We start from the raw sequence: 13,635 nt of genomic DNA on the forward strand, positions 1-13,635 counted from the left end.
GGATTCCATGTACTTTAAGCTTCCCAAACAGTGTTCCATGTGGGACCTTTTCAAAAGCTTTGCAACAGCCCACACAAACGCAGGTGGCACGGTGGCTCAGTGGTTAGCACTGCTGCCTCACAGCACCAGGATTCCAGGTTCGATTCCGGCTTCGGGGGCGACTGTCTGTGTGGAGTTTGCACATTCTACCCCCGTGTCTGTGTGGGTTTCCTCTGGTTGCTCCGGTTTCCTCCCACAGTCCAAAAAGATGTGCAGGTTAGGGTGAATTGGCCATGGTGTGAGGTACATTACTCAGAGGGAAATGGGTCTGGATGGGTTGCTCTTCGGAGGGTCGGTGTGGATTTGTTGGGCCGAAGGGAATCTAATCTAATCTAAACCGAACTTCCCTCATCCAGACACTCGATCGACATGACCTCCCTCTGGCAAAGCCATGATGACGATCCCTAATTAACCCACGCTCTTCCAGGCAGGCATAGTCTTGCTCCTTCAGAAATTTCTCCAATAGTTTCCTTGCCACTGACACAAGACTCGTCGGTCTCAAATTTGCTGGTTCATCTCTACCACCCCTCTTAAGAAGTGAACCAGATTAGCCATCCTCTGGCTCTTCCCCTGTGGCCTGACAGGAGTTAAAAATGTGTGCCAGAGAATATAACGTGAGAAAATGTGAAATTGCCCGTTTTAGATTAGATTACATTTTAGTGTGGAAACAGGCCCTTTGGCCCAACAAGTCCACACGATTGAAGTCGTTTGGTACAGAAAAGATTTACAAGGATGTTGCCAGGGTTGGAGGATTTGAGCTACAGGGAGAGGCTGAACAGGCTGGGGCTGTTTTCCCTGGAGCATCGGAGGCTGAGGGGTGACCTTATAGAGGTTTACAACATTATGAGGGGGATGGGTACATGAATAGGAAGGGTTTGGAGGGATATGGGCCGGGTGCTCGCAGGTGGGACTAGTTTGGGTTGGGATGTCTGGTCGGCATGGACGGGTTGGACCGAAGGGTCTGTTCCCATGCTGTACATCTCTATGACTCTGTTGGACTATAACCTGATATTGTGTGATTTTTAACTCAATCTATTAATATTGTGTGAATATAAGTGTTTTAATAACTAATGTTGAATTGATAGATATAGGTCAGATGTCAGAGGTATTTTCTTTACTCAGAGAGTAGTCAGGGTGTGGAACGCACTGCCTGGAACAGTAGTAGACTCGCCAACTTTGAGGGCATTTAAATGGTCAGTGGATAGGAGAATGGAATAGTGTAGGTTAGATGGGCTTCAGATTGGTTCCACAGGTCGGTGCAACATCGAGGGCTGAAGGGCCTGTACTGCACTGGAATGTTCTATGTTGGTTTACAGCCTGGAGTTTGGAGTAACCATTCGGGCCTCCTGCACATTTCTGTCTCTGTTGTTTTTGACAGAGTCAGGTGACAGAGCGGAAGCTGAGAATAAAGGGGCCTGAAACCCTTAGGGGGGGTCATTGACGAAGAGAGAGGCAGGAAGGTGCTGGGACAGACGGGAAGTGGGCTTTCACAAGGACCTCCGTGGGTTCAGTGACAGTGTCCAAAGCAGACAGTCACAGGAACAGGGGGACAGAGGAGTCCAAGAGGAACATTTTGTTCCAGAGCCCTTTACGCGTTCCTTTAACTCTGACTCCCTTTGATTCTCAAGTAATTTTTATTCTATTTCATTTATAAGCTCTTACCAGTAAAAATATCGGATGCTGCTGGACTTTTCCTGATTAAATTTGTGTCTCTTTTTTAAAGATTCGATTCCCTACAGTATGGAAACAGGCCCTCTGGCCCAACAAGTCTACGCGAACCCTTCGAAGAGTAACCACTCAGACCCATTCCCCTACATTTCCCTCTGACTGATGTACCTAACACTATGGCCAATTTCCCATGGCCAATTCACCCTCAACTGCACATCTTTGGATCGTGGGAGGAGACCCAGGGAGAATGTCTGTGAGGAGTTTGCACAGTCGCCCGAGGCTGGAATCGAACCAGAGTCCTGGGGTGGTGAGGCAGCAGGGCTAACCACTGAGCCACCATGCCAACCTGTTCAGGGGAGAGTGGTAGGCAGTGCCATAACAGAATAGATATCTCTCTCAGTTCATTGGTAAGGAGCCAGAGTGGAAGATGAGATTTCCTTTTTGGTTTGACACAGTGATATTAGGAAATGGATTAGACGTGATCATCTTGGCGGCACGGTGGCACAGTGGTTAGCACTGCTGCCTCACAGCGCCAGAGACCCGGGTTCAATTCCCGCCTCAGGCGACTGACTGCGTGGAGTTTGCACGTTCTCCCCGTGTCTGTGTGGGTTTCCTCCGGGTGCTCCGATTTCCTCCCACAGTCCAAAGATGTGCAGGTTAGGTGAATTGGCCATGCTAAATTGCCCATAGTGTTAGGTAAGCGGTAAATGTAGGGGTATGGGTGGGTTGCGCTTCGGCGGGTCGGTGTGGACTTGATGGGCCGAAGGGCCTGTTTCCACACTGTAATGTAATGTAATCTAATCTAATCTTTCTGTTAATGTTTCACTGCTGACAGATGTTGACTTTTGACCGGTCATATCGAGGCAGAGTAGCAACACCATTACACTGGGGAAAAGCACCGTCTGCCGTCGAGGCCATGGCACCAGTCCGTCAAATCTGTAAAAATTCAACAAATCGCTGAGCTCAGGACATTCCTCCTCATACTGTTTTCCAGACGGAGACTGATTGAACCCAGTCATTGGTGAGGGTCAGTTGCACAAAGCAATTACACGATCTGCCCTTGAACCGCCTGAACCTGCCCAAGTCTGGTCACACTCTCCGACAATCGGTCCCCCTCACCCACCCCCGGTGCAGGGAGTCAGCGTTCCCATCACAACCAGTGAAAACACAGTGGCCTTGACACTGTCTCGGATTCCGGGCCCCTCTTGCTTCCCCCGAACTCTAGGAGCTGTGGATCTCCCCGTTCCTACAGAGCAAACCATTTGTTCTCAGTTCTGATGGATTTCTGAAATTTGGCCCCTGTCAGATCAATAAGATATTGTAAGAACAAAGGATCAAGCCATAATTTCCATCCTGTCACCTGTCCACCATCTTGACCCGGAGTGTAGTTAAAACAAGATAAAGTATTTAATCAGTGACTAGCAAGAAAATCCAAAGTAGACGGTACCTCAATATTTTCACAGTTCACACCTTGAGGCGGGGAGGCGTTCTCTCTGATGCTCATTTAATTCTACATTTTACTTTCTTTTTGTGTTCTGGCCCTGCCCTGTTGGGGGGGGGGGTCACATCTTCTTCGGAAGGAGTGCTGTGAAGTTTAAGTTAATCGCGCACAGATACGTGAGCTTCCAGCAATGGGTCATGGATGGAAGTGAAAGATTCTCCAACTGTCCCTTCACAGTTCCTATTTAGCTTCCTCTCTCCCAATGTCTTGTCGCAACGGAGAAAGGGAGGGCTGCAGACGCTGGAGATCAGAGTCGAAGAGCGTGGCGCTGGAAAGGCACAGGCGGTCAGGGCAGCATCCGAGGAGCAGGAGAGTCGATGGTACGGGCATAAGCCCTTCATCCGGAATGAGGCTTGTGGCCCAAGGGGGTGGAGAGATACATGGGAGGGGGCTGGGGACTGGGGAGAAGGTAGCTGAGGGGTAGATAGAGGTGGGGGTAATGGTGATAGGTCAGAGAGGAGGGCGGAGCGGATAGGTGGGAAGGAAGATGGACAGGTAGGACAGGTCATGAGGGCGGTGCCGAGTTGGAAGGTTGGATCTGGAATAAGGTGGAGGGAGGGGAGATGAGGAAATTGGTGAAATCCGCATTGATTCCATGTGGTTGGAGGGTCCCAAGGTGGAAGATGAGGCGTTCTTCCGCCATGCGTCGGGTAGTTAGAGTTTAGCGATGGAGTAGGCCCAAGTCTGTGGCAGAGTGGGAAGGAGGGTTGAAGTGTTCAGCCACGGGGCGGTGGGATTGGTTGGTGCGGGTGTCCCGGAGATGTTCTCCGAAACGACCTGCAAGTTGGCGTCTTTCTCCCCAGTGTAGAGGAGACCATATCGGGTGCAACGGACACAGTAGTTTGACGTGTGTGGAAGTGCAGGTAAATCTCTGTCGGATGAGGAAGGATCCTCTGGGGCCTTGGATGGAGGTGAGGAGGGGGAGGTGTGGGCGCAGGATTTACTTGTCTCAGTGCAAATATCGTCATCCCTTGCACATTCATCTCCCTCATTCTCTGACCATTCCTTGTGAGTTGAATTCTCTCCCGATCATTCCAAGTCACGTTCCTGTCTGGACGACGTGTCACTGTCTTGATGATGTCACAATGTTGTCTCGGTCCCCAGGCCACATTCACCATTTGACGTCTGGCTGTTTTCTCAAGGGGTTGCACGTGTTTGGGACCTGCTCTTCAGTTCATCATGAAATTTCCCCAAGTTCACAGCTTCAAAGGGAGCACATGATGTCTACCCACTCACACCGGTATCCCAACCTCACATTCTGAATTTGAAGGCCATCTTGACCAAAACAGCACAGTGACGGGTCTGTCTGTCCGGCCTGAAAATTTGCTCACCCTCCCCTCGGTTGCGCTGAGATTTCAGGTAGATGTCAGACTGTCAGATGTGGTTTTTTTGACAGGACGAGTCTGTCTTCTTTATTTCAGACCGTCAGACTAGGGTTGTTCCCTCTGCAGCTGGGGGAGAGATTGCGTCAAGCTATGAAATTAGGACAAATTTTCCCTGAACCAAAGAGAGACAGCTTTACAGATCTCCCCAGCTCAGTCCGCCAACATGAACCCGTCAACTGCTACTTCAATACGCTATTGCGTTTTCCTGCACAGATTTCTGTCTGAGGCCTGTTGCACTGTCCCAACGTAAGCTTCAAGGACAACAACACTATCCACCGGATCTGACCCCTTGTCATCACTTGTGAACTCTCTGGTGTGCCCGTAGGTTCGATGACTGAGTGAAGCCCTTTCCACACTCAGTGCAGATGAATGGCCTTTCCCCAGAGTGAACCCGCTGGTGTGTCAACAGGCTAGATGACTGAGTGAAGCCCTTCCCACATGTGGAGCAGACGAAGGGCCTCGCCCCGGTGTGGACTCGCTGGTGGATTAATAGGCTGGACGAATCCTTAAAACCTTTTCCGCAGTCACAGCAGATGAATGGCCTCTCATTGGTGTGGACCCGCTGGTGAGTCAGCAGGGTGGAGGACAGAGTGAATCCCTTCCCACATTCAGAACAGATGAACGGCCTCTCCCCAGAATGAACTCTCTGATGTATCTGGAGTTTGGACAGCTCCGTGAACCCCTTCCCACACTCGGCACAGGTGAACGGCTTCTCCCCGGTGTGAACATGCTGATGTGTTTGCAGGTGGGACAGCTGAGCGAATCCCTTTCCGCAGGCAGAGCAGGTGAAAGGCTTTTCCCCAGTGTGAACCCGATGGTGTTTCTGCAGATTGGACAGAATAGTGAACGCCTTCCCACACACAGAGCAGGTGAACGGCCTCTCCCCCGTGTGAACACGCTGGTGCATCTGGAGGTGGGATAACAAAGTAAATCCCTTCCCACACGTCGAGCAGGTGAACGGCCTCTCCCCCGTGTGAACACGCTGGTGTGCTTGCAGGTTGGATGATCGAGTGAATCCTTTCCCGCACTCGGAGCAGGCGAACGGCCTCTCCCCCGTGTGAACACGCTGGTGCATCAGCAGGTTGGACGAATCGCTGAATCCCTTCCCGCACACGGAGCAGGTGAATGGTCTTTCCCCGGTGTGACTGCGGCGATGAATCTCAAGCTCAGATGGGGCTTTGAAGCCTTTCCCACAGTCCTCACACTTCCACGGTTTCTCCATGCTGACCTTCTATCTGTCCGGGTTTGACGATCAGGTAAAATATCATCCACAACCCCTCTAATGGTTTTTCTGCTGTGAACAGGGCAATACTATTCTAGCCCTGTAACCAGTTAACGTTCACAGCACTGAAACAATGTTGACTTCAGTGGTGAGCCTCCGTGCTAGTTGAATCAGGATGATGGTTGACAGCTTCTGAAGCAGTGAGGACAAGAATGATCATTCTCCTTCAGAAGATACAGAGGCCAATAAGTCTTGATGAAGACAGTGACTGTCAGATCTTGACAGGCTGGTTGGCTTGAGAGTTCTGTCTTCAAACCCTCTCCATCTAATATCCTGTAACATATTACAAGAGTAAATACTGTCAGTACAGCCCACAACCTCAGAGGGCAATTCAAGTTTTCGTGAAACGGCCTCCCATCTTTTGTTCGCAAACATGGAAAATTTACATCTCACACACTCTCCCTCTGCAAGGATGTGCAGGTTAGGGGAATTGGCCATGCTTAATTGCCCATAGTGGTCAGGGATGTATACGTTAGATGCATTAGTCCGGCGTAATTATTGAGTAATAGGGGAATGACTCTGAGTGGGTTACTCTTTGGTGGAGGAGTTGTTGCGCTTAAGGGCCTATTTCCACACTTCTAATTCCAAAAATTCTAATTCTACCTCAAGTTCATGCTCTCTACTCTCACAAAGGGACTGATCCATGCTGTTTAATGGATGCTCACTCATCCTTTCTCTGTCTGGGACGCAGAGACCACACACACACAGAAAACCAAGAGGAGGACAGTTCTGTGAATATCAAAGAAAGAAAGTTCCCCCTTACCTCGGTCCAAGGCCCCAAAGGATCCTTCCACATCCAACAAAAATTTACCTGTACCTCCACCAATGTCATCTCCTGTGTCCATTGCACCCGATGCGGTCTCCTCCACATCAGGGAGACAGGACGCCAACTTGCGGATTATTTCAGAAAACATCTCTAGGACACCCGCACCAACCAACCCAACCGCCCCGTGGCCGAACACTTCACCTCCCCCTCCCACTCTGCCGAGGACATGTAGGTCCTGGGCCTCCTCCATCGGCAAACCCTAACCACCTGGAAGAAGGACGCCTCATCTTCCGCCTCGGAACCCTGCAACCACAGGGGGTCAACGTGGATTTCACCCGTTTCCCCTCCCCCCCACCTTATCCCACTCCGAAGCCTCCAGCTCTGCACCACCCTCTTCACCTGTCCCTCGCCTTTCCCACCCGTCTGCTTCACCCGCCTCTCCGACCTATCACCGTTACCCCCACCTCCATCTATCTATTGCATTCCCTGTTACCTGCCCACCCCCCCTCCCATTTATCTCTCTACCCTCTTGGGCCACAAGCCTCATTCCTGGTGAAGGGCTGATGCCCGAAACGTCGATGCTCCTGGGACGCTGCCTGACCTGCCGTGCTTTTCCAGCGCTGCACTCTTCCACCCCGATCTCCAGCATCTGCAGTGCTCACTTTTCCCCAAGTTCCCCCAACATTCCCCTGCACCCCAGAGCCCAGGATTTTCCAAGGAGGTTGCTGGGCAGTGAAGATTATCTCAAGAGGACGAGGAGATTGCTGATGTAGGGCTTTATGCCCCAAGTGTCCACTCTGCTGCCCCTGGGATGCTGCCTGACCTGCTGTGCTTTTCCAGCCCCACACTCTCGACCCTGATCTGCAATCCCCTCTTTTCTCCAAGTTTCCCCCCACGTGTCCCCCTGCACCCGGGGGGGGGGTCCAGGATTTTGCAAAGGGTGTGGGAGAAGGAATTGCTTTGGCTGACCGATGCTCCGTGCAGTGTGCACCCTGCGCTGCGCGAAAGCGACCCTGCCCGGCCCTCACCTGCAACACAAAAGCAGCAGCGGCTGGAGAAGTGGGGGGGGAAGCAGAGCTGTACGGAGCAGGCGCAGTTGCGGCAGACGGGGAAGGGAGGAGCTGCCTCTCGCGCCGGTCCGGCAGCCGGTCGCCCTGGAAACCTTTGTCTCCGCGATGAAGTAGCGAGGGGGGGAAACAATGGGAAGGGGTGGAGCCACCGTGTCCCGAGCGCGCAGCCTGGAACCCCGAGGAGCACCACCCAACCCGGCTGTTCCTATTGGCTGCTCCACACAGACTTCACAAACCTTGCAGACTCCACCCCCCCCCCTCGTGTTCAACGTCACAATGAGGAAGTTGCCCCATTCGAGCGATTACTTCCTCCTCTGTGCAACCAAGAGTCCTCTTTGCATTTCTCTCCTCACTTGCAGTACATGAAGGCACAGGAAGTGATTCCAGGGAAGGAGCGTGCTCTGCAAAGGTTGGTTCAGGTATGCCTATCTCTCTTTAAGGCATTAACACTTTTCCTGTCAGCTTGATACATCGGTTTCTCCGGCTAAGGCGATGACCGCTTGCCAGATGTTCACAGTTGGGGGATTTCTGCAAAGGATGGCTCAGGGTTTAAGGGACAGTAAATTGGAGCGTCCAATTCGTCCCAGCCTCCCTCTGTGTCCCCGCAGCCTTGCATGTTGACATCCTTCAAATGCCATCTAATTTCGTTTTGAAATGATTTCGATTCTCCTTCACTTCGAGCACAAGAGTTTTGTAAATTTGTTTGACAGGATACTTGAAAGGCAGGATTTGCAGGATCAAACCTCAAGGCCGGACAGTCACTCGACCTGTGTGATGCGATATCATCAAATAGGTCGAATGTGGACCTGTCGATCAACATGAATCAGTACCTTTTATAAGAACGGGGACAGTGTATATTAGGCCAGCAGTGTAATAATAGAGGGAGAGTGTGCAGGATATAAATTTACATATTTTGGAGAATGAGCGTGGAAAAAATATTGTTCAATTGAAATCTGAATTTCAACCTGAACTGGTAGTAACGTCTTTGTGATCTTTTACAGGACGATTTAAAGACTGAGTACTCAAACCACACGTCATGCAAATGTGTGACATATCTGGGATCCGAATATAGTTGGCCTTGGAATCTTAAAGGAGAAATGCTTGTCTGTTCTTCCTGTTTCAAAATGTTTTAAACGTCACTGTGCCTGGGACAGCGAGAGTGCTCCAGTGAGGTAACTGTGGGAAGGAGCTTTAACTATTTATGCAGTTGCACTGACTGAAAGCACATTTTGTTGAAGCAATGTTTCTATGTAAGGATGGGGCTTTAGCTCATTATTGACCCTGGACATACACAAGGACATCTGCACCATGGAGAAACCATGGAAATGTGAGGACTGTGGGATCGGCTTCAAAGTTCCATCTGAACTGGAGATTCATCGACGCAGTCACACTGGGGAACGGCCATTCACCTGCTGCCAGTGTGAGAAGAGATTTGTTAATTCATCCACCCTGCTGAGACACCAGAGGGTTCACACTGGGGAGAGGCCATTCACCTGCTCTGTGTGTGAGAAGAGCTTTAGTCAGTTTTCCAGCCTTTTGAAACACCAGCGAGTTCACTCTGGGGAGTGGCCTTTCACCTGCTCTGTGTGTGGAAGAGGATTCAGTGCCTCATCCAGCCTGTTGACACACCAGCGGGTTCACACCGGCGAGAGGCCATTCAACTGCTCTGAATGTGGGAAGGACTTCAGTGATTCGTACAGCCTGCGGAGACACCAGCGAATTCACACCGGGGAGAGGCCGTTCACCTGCTCTGTGTGCGGTAAGGGATTCGTTCAGTCATCCGAGCTGCAGAGGCACCACGTCTCTCACACCAGCGAAAGGCCTTTTCGGTGCTCGGACTGCGGTCGCAGCTACAAAACCTCTCGGAACCTGATGCTGCACCAGCGAATTCACACTGAGGAGAGACCGTTCAGCTGCTCTCACTGTGCAAAGAGATTTATAACCTCGTCCAACCTCCGCAGACACCAGCGTGTTCACACAGGGGAGAGGCCGTTCGTCTGCTCTGTGTGTGGGAAGGGATTTAGTCAGTCATCTGGGCTGCGGAAGCACCAGCGAGTCCACAAATGATGACAGTGCTCGGCTTCTGCTGTTATTGCGTCTGTTGATCACAACCGGGACTGAACCATGCTCAACCTGAAAGGGCGGTCAGCACTGTTATCTCAGAGTCAGGAGATGGTGGATAGGAGAGCCACTCCAGAGACCCACATCATCCACCATTCCATGTTCAACGTTCCCGGTGGTGGTGGATCATTTCACGTGAGACTTTGCTCAGCTGATACTGAGTTGGAGGCAGGGGCCATCTTGTAAGGGCGGGGTTGGATTGGTTAGGCCTGTATCCATTGGAGCTTAGAAGAATGACAGGTGACCTTTTGCAACATGTGAGATCCTGAGGGGTTAGAGTTAGAATCTCTTCAATCCCTTCGGCCCCACAAGTCCAAACTGACCCTCCGAAGAGCATCCCACCCAAACCTATTCCCCATTACTCTACATTTACAAATGCACCTAACCTACACATCCCTGAACACTATGGGCAATTTAGCAGTCAGTTCACCTCACCTGCATGTCTTTGGAGTGTGGAAAGAGACCGGAGTACCCGGAGGAAACCCACGCAGACACAGAGAGAAGTACAAACTCCACGCAGACAGACGCCCCGAGGCAGGAATTGAACCCAGGTCCTTGGCGCTGTGAGGCAGCAGTGCTAACCACTGTGCCACCAGTTCTGACAGGGTCGATGCTGAAAGAGTGTTCCTGACTGTGGGAGAGGCTAGAGCTGGGGACACAGTTTAAAAATTCAGGCTCGCCCATTTGAGATGGAGAAGAGATCTTTCTACTCCCAAAGGGCTGAGAGTCTTTGGAACACTCTTACCCAGAGAGCTAGGAAGGTAGGATCAGGGAATGTTTATAAACTTCAGGTAGATAGATTTGTGACTACTAAGTCAGTGAAGGATTATCAGGAGGTAGTGGGGAACGTGGAGTTGTGGCCATGATCTGATTGAGTGGCATGCATAAGATCTGGTTGGACTGCTGATCGATCGATTGTTTGATTGATCTATTGTTGTCACGTGCTGCGATACAGTAAAAAAAAAGTGTTTTCTGTGATATACAGGCTGATCATATCATACGAGTGCATCAGGATAGTAGAAGAGTGCGCAGAACATTAGTGTTAGAGCAGCAGAAAAGGTGCAGAGAGAGAGAGAGATTACGGTTGACATTTGAGAGATTGATTCGAAAGTCTGATAACAGCAGGGAAGAAGCTGTTCCTGAAATCTCTTTCTATGTGTATTTAAACTTTCATATCTTCTGCCTGACAGAAGTTGGTGGTAGAGAGTATAACTGGGGTGGGAGGGGGCCTTTGGTCACTTTCCCAAGACAGTGGGAAGCATAGGTGGAGTTAATAGATGGAAGACTGGTTTGCGTGATGAAGTGGGCAGCATTTGTGATTCTAGAGTTTCCTGCAGTCTTGGGGAAAAAGCAGTTGCCAGAACCATGCTGTGATACAGCCAGATCAAATGCTTTCTATGGTGCACCTACAAAAATTAGTAAGAGTCCTTGTGGACATACCGAGTTCCCTTAGCCTCCCGAGGAAGTACAAATGTCGTTGTGCTTCCTTGAAATGTGGGTAGATCAGGACAGATTGTTGGTGGTTATCACTCCCAGGAACTTCACGGTCTCGGCCATCTCCACCTCAGCACCAGATAGGGACCTCCGTACACTCCACTTCTTGAAGTCAGTTAGCAGCTCCTTCATTTGACGAGATTGTTGTCTTGCCGCTAGGCCTTCAACCTCTTTCCTGTATTCTGTTTCATCATTTGACATCCGACCTACGGTGGCACTACCCCTAGTGTTGTTTGTAAGTTTTAAAATGGAGTAGATGTAATTGTGAAGTAATTCTTTTCTCAGAGAGTAGTTGGGGCGTGGAACGCACTACCTGCAACAGTAGTAGACTTGCCAACTTTTAGTTTAGATCAGAGCGGTGCTGGAAAAGGACAGCAGGTCAGGCAGCATCCGAGGAGCAGGAAAATAGAGGTTTCGGTCAAAGGTCCTTCATCCCTCTATTCCTGATGATGGGCTTTTGCCCGAAACGTTGATTTTCCTGCTCCTCGGATGTTGCCTGACCTGCTGTGCTTTTCCAGCACCACTCTGATCTAAACTCTAGTTTCCAGCATCTGCAGTCCTCACTTTTGTCTCGCCAGTTTTAAGGGCATTTAGATGGTCATTGGATAGGTATATGGACGAGAATGGAATAGTGTCGGTCAGATGGGCTTCAGATTGGTTCCACAGGTCGGCACAATATTGAGGGTCAAAGGGCCTGTACTGCGCTGGAACATTCTGTGTTCAAGATATAATTTAGATTAGTTCAGCCCACCTAATTGAAAGTTTCAAATTCACCCCTTCAAATGGCACTATTCCAGGTCGGACAGAGATATCCCATCAGGCAAGGCAGATACTCAAGAGTTAATTAATAAGATGAGATTTTATTCGATATAATTTAGTAAAGTACTTTCTGCCCCTTCTTTATTCGTCCGTTACTGAGATCAAACTTGTGTGGCTCAGTTTTTATAACTAGAAGTGAATGAGCTGAAAGAGTTGTGCTTTCAGATTCCCTACAGTGTGGAAACAGGCCCTTCGGTCCAACCAGTCCACACCGACCCTCCGAAGAGTAACCCACCCAGACCCATTTCCCTCTGACTAATGCACCTAACACTATGGGCAAGGTAGCATGGCCAGTTCACCCTGACCTGCACATCTTTGGACTGTGGGAGGAAACCGGAGCACCCGGAGGAAACCCACGCCGACACGGGGGAGAACATGCAAACTCCACACAGTCAGTCGCCTGAGGCAGGCATCAGACCCGGGTCCCTGGTGCTGTGAGGCAGTGGTGCTAACCACTGTGCCATCAAGCCACCCTTAAATTCTTTAAAGATTCAATATAAGAAATTAATTGGGGTGAAAAAGTCATGGAATATAAAGAACCAGATTGAAATTGGGAAACTGTATTTCAAACAAAGTATAGCTTTTATTATTTGAGAATAAAAGTGTGAACATAGGAGAAAAAAAATAATTGAAATAAAAGGGAATTGTGTGCAATAAAAGGAAAGCACCTTTTCTAGTTTTCACGGCACTGAACAAATCAATAATATCACTGACATTGACATTTTTGCCAATTCATTCTGAAGGTTTCAAATTGTTAAACAGCTAATCAACTGCCAGCAAGCTGAATTGCATCTGTGCAGAAATCTGTCAATCTTTTTTTATACTGACTCTTCCTCAGAATAGGGAAAATCTGAGGAAAAATGTTTGTGTCATAGAGAAACAGACCCTTCGGTCTAACTCATCTATGCCAACCAGATAGCCTAACCCAATCTAGTCCCATTTGCCAGCATCCGGCTCATATCCCTCTAAATCCTTTCTATTCATATACCCATCCAAATGCCTCTTAAATGTTGTAATTGTACCAGCCTCCACCACTTCCTCTGGCAGCTCGTTCCATACACACACCACCCTCTGCATGAAAAGTTGCCCCTTGGGACTCTTTTATATCTTTACCCTCTCACCCTAAACCTATGCCCTCTAGTTCTGGACTCCCCGACCCCAGGGAAAATACTTTCTCTATTTATCCTATCCATGCCCCTTCATGATTTTATAAACCTCAATAAGATGCTCCAGGGAAAACAGCCCCAGCCTGTTCAGCCTCTCCCTATAGCTCAAATCCTCCAACCCTGGCAACATCCTTGTAAATCTTTTCTAAACCCTTTCAAGTTTCACAACATCTTTCCAATAGGAAGGAGACCAGAATTGCACGCAATATTCCAACAGTGGCCTAACCAATGTCCTGTACGGCCACAACATGACCTCCCAACTCCTGTACTCAATACTCTGACTGATAAAGGAAAGCATACCAAACGCCTTCTTCACTATCCTAT

At 49.6% G+C, this 13,635-nt stretch overlaps 2 protein-coding genes across 4 annotated transcripts in view; one reads left to right on the forward strand and one right to left on the reverse strand.

Moving 5' to 3' along the window:
• Nucleotides 1-3,771: 3,771 nt before the first annotated feature.
• LOC122543464 (zinc finger protein 239-like) overlaps nucleotides 3,772-13,635 on the reverse strand; it is an 18,621-nt gene continuing 8,757 nt past the window's right edge. Inside the window, exons 1-2 of one of the 2 annotated variants that reach the window (XM_043682178.1) lie at nucleotides 7,670-7,744; nucleotides 3,772-6,148 (exon numbers count right to left, since the gene is read on the reverse strand). In XM_043682178.1, the coding sequence (XP_043538113.1) occupies nucleotides 4,889-5,815 (927 nt within the window). In that variant the 5' untranslated portion in view covers nucleotides 5,816-6,148; nucleotides 7,670-7,744 and the 3' untranslated portion in view covers nucleotides 3,772-4,888. Of the gene's footprint in view, nucleotides 6,149-7,669; nucleotides 7,745-13,635 lie in introns of those variants that run through there. The other variant, XM_043682179.1, reaches the window with a different exon arrangement.
• LOC122543466 (gastrula zinc finger protein XlCGF49.1-like) lies at nucleotides 8,034-10,202 on the forward strand. Of its 2 annotated transcripts, none has more exons than XM_043682181.1 (2): nucleotides 8,034-8,120; nucleotides 8,713-10,202. In XM_043682181.1, the coding sequence occupies exon 2, from the start codon at nucleotides 9,020-9,022 to the stop codon at nucleotides 9,776-9,778; it is 759 nt and encodes a 252-aa protein (XP_043538116.1). In that variant the 5' UTR covers nucleotides 8,034-8,120; nucleotides 8,713-9,019; the 3' UTR covers nucleotides 9,779-10,202. The 2 variants fall into 2 exon arrangements, with proteins under 2 accessions (XP_043538116.1, XP_043538115.1); XM_043682180.1 differs by having other exon boundaries at nucleotides 8,043-8,130.

The sequence above is a fragment of the Chiloscyllium plagiosum genome, chromosome 44, assembly GCF_004010195.1.
Source record: "Chiloscyllium plagiosum isolate BGI_BamShark_2017 chromosome 44, ASM401019v2, whole genome shotgun sequence".
In the NCBI taxonomy this organism is placed as follows: domain Eukaryota; kingdom Metazoa; phylum Chordata; class Chondrichthyes; order Orectolobiformes; family Hemiscylliidae; genus Chiloscyllium; species Chiloscyllium plagiosum.

What these genes read in the sequence shown, in the direction of transcription:
- LOC122543466 (XM_043682181.1), top strand. Translation starts at nt 9,020, where the DNA reads ATGGAGAAACCATGGAAATGTGAGGACTGTGGGATCGGCTTCAAAGTT.